The following is a 7,849-nucleotide window of genomic DNA, read 5'->3' as shown; positions in this document are numbered from 1 at the left end:
TAAGCTCGTAATGCTGAAGCATCATCAGACTTTAAAACTGACCAGTTAAGAGCCTTGTCTATAAATGCAGACGTTATCTTTGCTCTGTTACCAAAGTTCCACTCAAGCTGCTTTTTTGCCTCAACATAAGCTGTCTGTGGACTCATGTGCATGCAACTTCTCACTAAAATTCTGGGCTGCCCTGTAGTAAACTGTTCTAAATAATAAAGCCTATCCTGCATATTATCAGTTTTAGTTTCTATTCCTTGCTCAAAAGCCTTAAGAAAGGATCTAAAACGCAAAGGATCACCACCAAAAACAGGAATTTCTATAGCTGGAAGCAGTGACAACCTCTGTTGTTTTACAAGCATCTGAGTAATCTCATTTTGCTTTCTCATAATCTCTGTTAGGGCACTGCTGTGGACATCAACCTGAGAAGAGATTGGCCTTGGGCTTTCCCCTTCTGGTTTAACCTTAGCAGGTGCATGTGTCTCTAGGGGCATTGGCAAAGGAGAATGAACTAAAGGGGCTTTCTTTGTTCTTGGAGCCTTTTGAGATGTAGCAGCAGGTATGAACTCAGTAGATGTTCCAGAAGGAGCTGTAATCCCGCCTTCTGATTCAACCTCAGCCCTGGATGCAAGGCTCTGCCGATCCTGAGCAGAGGTGAGAATTTGCATTTTTGCATCAGCCTTAACCAACTTCGTTCTTAGAGCCAATGCTTCTTGTCTTGCTTTTAATTGAACTTCTTCCAGTTCGAGCGCATGTTTTTCTTGCAGTGCGTCCACCTCCGCTTTTAAAGCGGCTCTTTCCACTTCAGCTCCAATCAGCGCCATTGAAGCCGCACGCGAGCTTTTACTCCTTAAACTTAAGGCTGCAGTAACATTACTGGGCGCTTTACTAGAGCCCTTGCTGACAGGTTTAGCAACTCGTTCAGAAATCATGTCGCTCGCTTCTTGCGCTACTTGTGAGACACTATCATGCGGCGCAATGTCACTGTCATGAGATGCTACCTTTGATTCAACATTAGAGGCTGCAACTTCATCCTTTTGTGGATCAGGGTCTGCATTTATCCAAGTGTCGATTTCATGCAGAAAGTCTTTAAAACTGATCAGCTTAGGTTCATACCAATCGCTGTGATCTGTTTCCTTTTCATCATCGTTCAGCAATTTTTGGACTGAAGTCTGTAAGTCCATAAACTCTCCCAAATAATCATTAAATGTTCTCATGTGTTCAACTATGGAGGCTTTTGATTCTCCAGCATCAATGAGAGCATTAATGTCATTTCGTTTTCTTGTCAGAACGCCAAGCTTCGCTCTGCGTTTTTTAATTAAATTAAAAAGCTCTCTTTCTTGTTCCTCCATTTTAACCAGAAAATTCGTTTCACAAGGTCCAAAAGATAATTGTTTAATACAAATGTTTCATGTTGCAGCTCAGCATCTCGGTTGATCCAAACAAAGTTTCGCATTTACAAACGAACTTTGCGTCATTTTTTCAGTCCATTCTGCGAAGATCCAATCTTCCAAGTCCAATCTTGCAAGTTTTCCCATCTTCCAAGTTGACATCCAAGCGAGTCAAAATGATTTTTTGACTTAAATGTCGCGGCCTTTTACGTTCCAAACACCAAAAAAGTCCAAGAAAAGGCCGTGGGTGGCAACGGGAGGTTTGTTTTAGAACACACTTCTGACTCCATTGTTTAAAAATCATATGCCGTTTATTTCGTGGAAAATTAGAAACAGAAATCAGCCAAATAACTTCTTAAAACTTCTTAAAATTAAACGAAAGTTAACTTAATTTGCTTTAACAACTTCAAAAGTGGTCAAAAAAATCATTTTCTAACCCTCCCGTCTTCCCATCTGACATTTGGCAAACAAAAAACCTCTTTACCACACCCATCCAGGGTGCTCTTAATCTCTTGATTAATGGGAGGGTCCATAAGCTAATAAACCAATCACTTTCCAAAAGCTTCTCCAATAAAATTAATTACAAATTTACATAACAAAACTAGGTCAGTATATTCTTACACCTTTAAAGAAAAAACAAAAATGAATACAAATTGCATTTTATAACATTCAACAAAAATGGCCACAACATTCATTTTCTGAGCAACTTTCACTGACAGACCCACTTCAAGAAATCCGTGCTGCAAGTTTCACAATATGGATTAAAACTGAAGCGACGACTACCTGACGTAAAACATGGCACTCGGTCCTCCAGCGCTGGTGTGATTCAGAGCGACGCCCATCAGGTCGGGCGGTCCCAGGGAGCTCAGAGGAATATTCACCTAGGGACAGAACAAGAAAATTTATAATATGAATATATTCATTTTTTAGCCCTTTCATTACTTAGACGAAACAGCTGGTGCAAAGTGTTATTAAAGAAAAGTGACTGTGTGAATACTGCACCCTCAACATTTTTTATCTGACTTATACACCTGTTATGTATGTCACCCAAATGCCTCTGTCCTTGACTGTTTTGGTCCTCTGTGTGGTGGAAAATGGTGCCATGGGACAAAGGAGTGGAAGGGGGATTTTGTAGATCTGCTAAGCAGAAAGAATGCAGCCTGAATTTGGCCCTGTTGAAAAGCCACGGCTGCTTGGACACCCGCTTCATCCACACCTCATCTATGTGACGCTCCAGAGCCAGATCTGTCTGCCTGCTAAACCTGAGAGAGGAGGAATTGATTTTACATGACGTGTGATGTCAAGTATTTAAAGGATGTACTGCACTGTATGTTTGGACCTTTCTGAAAGCTCCACTTGTACTTGAGACCCGAGCAGCCCTTGCCAGTGTGCACAGTGCAGCAGCACAGACACCTCGGGGTCCATTATTTCCCCACTGTGGCTCTTCACTGGAAGCATTAGTTACTTGATTCAGTTGTGTCCTTTGAGAGGACTTGGAGGTGGGATGGTTGGAGATGTTAAGATGGTTGCTGGAAGTGATCAGAATGGACAGGATTAGAAATGAGTCTATCATAGGGACAGCTCAGGTTGAGCACTTTGAAGACAAAGTCAGAGAGGCAAGGCTGAGATCATTTGGACATGTTGGACAAAGAATGCTGAAGATGGATCTGCCTCGAAGTAAGGAAAAGAGGAGGACAATGGAGAAGACTGATGGAGCGAAGGAGGACATGCAGAGGGTTGGTGTGGCAGAAGAGGGTGTTGAGGACAGGGTGAAATAATCCTCTGTGGTGACCCATAAAGGGAACAGCCAAAAGAAGAAGAAAATGTGAGCTGTTTCAGCTGAAGCTTTAAACCTTAAGGCCCATGAAGGCATCAAATCAAGTGAGGTGATCAACTATGTGCATGTTAATAAGTCCCCTCCAGTTATACAAAGACACACATCAAGTGCACCCACATATAAGAGACTAAAGCAGGCAAATAAATATCTGAGCATTGATAAGGTCAATGGAAGCACAACATCAAATTATTAAAAACAGATTTCTAAAAATATTTGAATTTTGTTGCTATCATGGCAGTAACTACTCCTAAAAGGCATGACTTTTAAAATAGGCACAAAATAATTGACCAAAATAACTGATGACACGTGTGTAAAGCGTCTCTCTTCTTTACAGCAGCTTATGCTGAGAGGTGCCTTGTAGAGATTTCTCAGTGGGGCTATTTTCCTGCTTTTTGATTGGACTGAACATGCTGAATGTTCACAAACTGTTTGTTTAGTCTGCTGCACAAATATCAGCAGCAGCTTCCACCCTAATAAAGACATGCAGAGACTCTGCTCTGATTCCAGTCATCTACAAACACGGAGCAAAGCAAGTTGTGGCTTATAGCAGAGCTTAGCATGAAGAAGGAAATGAGATCAGACCTGTTTGTGTTTCTGTGTCCAGGTGACCCTCAGCAGCTGTCAGGTATGCTTAAGTATCACCTGGGTGAGAGCATGCTGGTGTTTTTTAAATTGTTCCTTTTTTTTTGTTTAATCAAACCTGTGTGTGTGTGTGTGTGTGTGTGTGTGTGTGTGTGTGTGTGTGTGTGTGTGTGTGTGTGTGAGAGAGAAAGAGAGACAGAGAGAACAGGTCACATGACAGCACAGCATTTTCTACCCACAGTTTGAACTGAGTAAGAAATAACAAATGTATTTATTCAACTTACAGACAATAAAAAAAACAGAAATCAGTGTAAAATTTAATAACTTTTATTGATAACTTTTTTAAAAGTTATTAAAAAGAAAACCCCAACAGAAAAACCCCTCTGAGCAAGCACTTGGCGACAGTGGGAAAGAAAAACTCCCTTTTAAGAGGAAGAAACTTCCGGCAGAACCGGGCTCAGTGAGGGGACAGCCATCTGCCGCGACCGTTCCAAGGGCTTTCAAAAATATATAATCTTAAAATTAGCCAATTTAAAGTCCCAATTTACTAGCCCCAGCAGGGGGGAGGGTATTACAGTGTATGAGTGTTTTGATACAATTCATTCGGCGCCAGTGTCCGGCAGCCTCGCCTGTGTCAGTGCGCCCCAGGGCGGCTGTGGATACAACGTAGCTTGCCATCACCAGTGTGTGAATGTGTGTGTGAATGGGTGGATGACTGGACGTGTAAAGCGCTTTGGGGTCCTTAGGGACTAGGAAAGCGCTATACAAATACAGGCCATTTACCATTTTACAGTGCATCCACCTTGTTTTGTCTCCTGGTGAAACAAAACAGTCGGCCTATAGATGAGAAAAACCGACGTATGCAACTTGGCTTCTTCGAGAGTTTGGCTGCCTCTTCTGTGAAAATTTTAACAATCGTATTGTCGACTGTTGGTTCATTTAATTCCATGTTTCGCAGAACTACTTCTGCCTCTTGCCACTGTTTACACAGGGCTTTGAAAATCACCTTCTCAAAGTTTTTGAACTTCCTTAAGGGGATTTGATCAATTTCATCCCCGATCTTAGCCCAGATCTTTTTGCTAAGCCTCTTGTAGATGGCTAAAACTCTTTCTGGACTTATGACTTTACCTGATTTTTTTATAACCCGCTTAACTAGTTCTTCCATACATATTTCCACAAAAAATCTGTATTTTTCTTTGTTTTGAGGCAATTCATCCTTTGCTGCCAAAGGGTGTTTTTTGAATTGATTTTGCATGCTGGCTTCATGGTGAGCAGAGGATTTCTTTGGGGTTACATTATTTTCCAAAGAGGTTCCTGCTTTATCTACAGCCTGCGTGGTGTCACGGTTTTTCTTGTCTATTAGAGTTCTGGGCTCGTCAGTTGTATCAATGATATTTGTGGCAACATTTTCTGCTGTGTTGTTCATGTTGACTGTTGTTTTCTGTTGTTCAGGAGCTGTCTGTGTCTCCTTTGAGGCCACTGTTGTTGTGCCATTTTCCCTGATGTTGAACAAATCCCTTGTTTTCTGTAGAATCACAGCCTGAATTTGATCTGCCAGCGATGCATAATCCTCTGAGTTTTCAGGTGTTTCCATGGTATTTTGGATATTAGTGATAAGTGTGGCACCAGCGGAATTTTCTGCTGTGCTGTTCACGTTGACTGTTGCTTTCTGTACAATAACAACTGGCACACAGATTAGATTTTCCATGATGCGGTCAACTGTGTTAGAGGTCTGTGCAAGTTCAGGAGCTGTTTCTGTCTCATTTAAGGCCACTGTTGTTGTGCCATTTTCTGGGATGTTGAACAAATCCATTTCTTTCTGTAGAATCACAGCCTGAATTTGATCTGCCAGCGATGCATAATCCTCTGAGTTTTCAGATGTTTCCGTGGTATTATGGATATTAGTGATATATGCGACACCAGGGCAATTTTCTGCTGTGCTGTGCAAGTTGACTGTTGTTTCCTGTGAAATATCAACTGGCATTTTTGTTTTGCGGTCAACTGTGTTAGAGGTCTCTGCAAGTTCAGGAGCTGTCTCTGTCTCCATTGAGGCCACTGTTGTTGTGCTAGTGACAGCAGTGTCCTGGCAAAACCTCATTTCTGCACCTGCCGACAGTGAGCATAGGGCTATGACATTATCTACAAAATTACACAGCCTTCCTATGGTGGCATTTTCGGCGTAATCAGACCGCAACTGTTGCCACTGCTCATGTGTAACATTATTTAGCAATTCCTCTAGCAGTGGCCTAACATCATCTGCAGGAGTGGAATCCCTCCTGACATTGTCTGGATTGCTCCTAGCTGTGTTGTTGTCCATTTTGCTTCAATATCTATTTGTTTGCTGTTAATGTTTTCTCTCCGTTTGTTAACGCTTGTGTTAGAAATTCAGAGTTGCAGAGGGGTATTTATACACTTCTAACCTTCTATCCCCGCCCACTTCGAGAAAAAAAAAAGAATGCGCTTGAAGTGTGTGGTAACTGGAAGGTTCGAAGTGGGCGGGGCTTAGATCAAAGGCTTCAAAGACGTCATACACTTCAAAGGATTTAAGTGTATAAATACCCCTCTGCAGGAACGGATTTTCAAACGCTAGTTTTAACAAAGAGAAAACAAATTATCTGCAAATAGATATTAAAACGCAATGGCCAATAAACCATCAACTGTCACCAACCCAACACAGCAGACACCACCTGAACTGGGATCTAGATTCAATAATCAAAAATGCAAAGTTGATGGCCAGTTGATGGCCAATAAACCATCAACTGTCACCAACACACCGTCACCAACACAGGACCCAGCTCCTGAACCTGAATCTAGGCCAAACAATCAAAATTGCAAAAACCTGTTTGCGTGCTTGTGTGTGTGCTGTATGGGGAGCCCAGATGACTCAGACACAGAAGATTCAAACCAGGGGCAACCTGCTATTTCACAGCAAAGTACGGTTGTGAACATAGTAAACAATTCCTTTGGTGGCACTAATACCATTAATGTCAGGAATGAAAATACTGCCCGGAATATTCAAGTTGATATCTTTAACAACCTGCAGCTAGGGCTCCCTCCGGGTTTAATGTAGTTTGCTTGAATCCTAGAAAACTAATTGGATTTTAAATTGGTTATTTTTAAAATTAGAATGGCTCTTTTTAAATTGATCGAGTCACTTATGAGAACCCATTGACCAGTCGAGGCAGATGGCTGTCCCCTCACAGAGCCCGGTTCTGTCGGAGGTTTCTCCCTGTTAAAATGGAGTTTTTCCTTCCCACTGTCGCCTATTGCTTGCTCAGAGGGGTTTGTCTGTTTGGGTTTTCTTTTTTAAATAACTTTTAAATTAACATCAATAAAAGTTTTCAAATTTTACTCTCTGATTTCTGTTTGTTTTCATTGTGTGTAGGTTGTGTTATTTGTTATTCAGTTCAAACTGTGGGTAGAAAATGCAGAGAAAATGCTGTGCTGTCATGTGACCTGTTCTGTTGTGCTCTCCTCTCCTCAGCCTCTCTTTGCTGCCTCTCTGATGAGGTCTAGCAGCTCATCATTTCGGTCTCTTTTCCTCTTTCTCCCTGTTGTGGGCGGCTGACTTTTGGGAAACTTTTGGTTACCCATTGCTGCGCTTGGACCTGGAGAGTCCTCAGGGAGAGAGGAAATTCGGACAGGAGACAAATTCTACAACACAACAACTCTTTGGAGAATACCGTCTGTACAGCAGATTCTTATTAAAACATTTTTAGTCTTTTAATAAAGTTAAAAAGTTGAATAAAATAATGTCATGCAAAAATTATTTGCCTGTTTTATTAGTGGAGATGGTGAACCTGACACAGTCCTGTGTTAAGTGTAAAAGAAACTCGTTAACAGCGAGTTTAGTGAAATTCTCTAGAACTTATGTAAAACTAATCGTCTCGGAGTGAGCAGCTAGAGCGTCACGTGTGTCCTTTTGTCCACCTCATAGGGACCAGAAAACTGAGCATGGAGGCTAGACCCAACTAAAGGAAGCAACACCAGAACTTTTTCACCAGGAGCAAAATGTCGGACCACTGTCTTTTTGTCATACCGGGCTTTCATG

General features: G+C 41.7%; 2 protein-coding genes across 2 annotated transcripts; both read right to left on the bottom strand.

Annotated features, from left to right (window-relative positions):
* Nucleotides 1-2,158: 2,158 nt before the first annotated feature.
* LOC146370175 (uridine diphosphate glucose pyrophosphatase NUDT22-like) lies at nucleotides 2,159-3,726 on the bottom strand. Its single transcript, XM_084909033.1, has 3 exons — nucleotides 2,719-3,726; nucleotides 2,377-2,641; nucleotides 2,159-2,260 (listed from the first exon to the last, which is right to left on the bottom strand). The coding sequence occupies exons 1-3, from the start codon at nucleotides 2,835-2,837 to the stop codon at nucleotides 2,159-2,161; spliced, it is 486 nt and encodes a 161-aa protein (XP_084765159.1). The 5' UTR covers nucleotides 2,838-3,726.
* Nucleotides 3,727-4,088: 362 nt separating this feature from the next.
* On the bottom strand, nucleotides 4,089-6,299 carry LOC146370174 (uncharacterized). The gene has a single exon (XM_084908889.1). The coding sequence runs from the start codon at nucleotides 6,113-6,115 to the stop codon at nucleotides 4,586-4,588; it is 1,530 nt and encodes a 509-aa protein (XP_084765015.1). The 5' UTR covers nucleotides 6,116-6,299; the 3' UTR covers nucleotides 4,089-4,585.
* Between the last annotated feature and the right edge of the window lie 1,550 nt (nucleotides 6,300-7,849).

This window comes from Perissodus microlepis, chromosome 16, assembly GCF_051167445.1.
Source record: "Perissodus microlepis isolate ML-2025 ecotype Zambia chromosome 16, ASM5116744v1, whole genome shotgun sequence".
In the NCBI taxonomy this organism is placed as follows: Eukaryota; Metazoa; Chordata; class Actinopteri; order Cichliformes; family Cichlidae; genus Perissodus; species Perissodus microlepis.
Note: the sequence above shows the minus strand (reverse complement) of the source record. Positions and strands in the feature narration are given on the sequence as shown.

Bases quoted from the DNA above. Each gene is read 5' to 3' on its own strand.
- LOC146370175 (XM_084909033.1), bottom strand. From the start codon at position 2,837: ATGCTTCCAGTGAAGAGCCACAGTGGGGAAATAATGGACCCCGAGGTG. The intron at 2,642-2,718 runs GTCCAAACATAC...CTCCTCTCTCAG, and splicing joins CAAGTGGAGCTTTCAGAAAG to GTTTAGCAGGCAGACAGATC. The intron at 2,261-2,376 runs GTATTCACACAG...TTCTGTCCCTAG, and splicing joins TAAAAAATGTTGAGGGTGCA to GTGAATATTCCTCTGAGCTC.
- LOC146370174 (XM_084908889.1), bottom strand. From the start codon at position 6,115: ATGGACAACAACACAGCTAGGAGCAATCCAGACAATGTCAGGAGGGAT.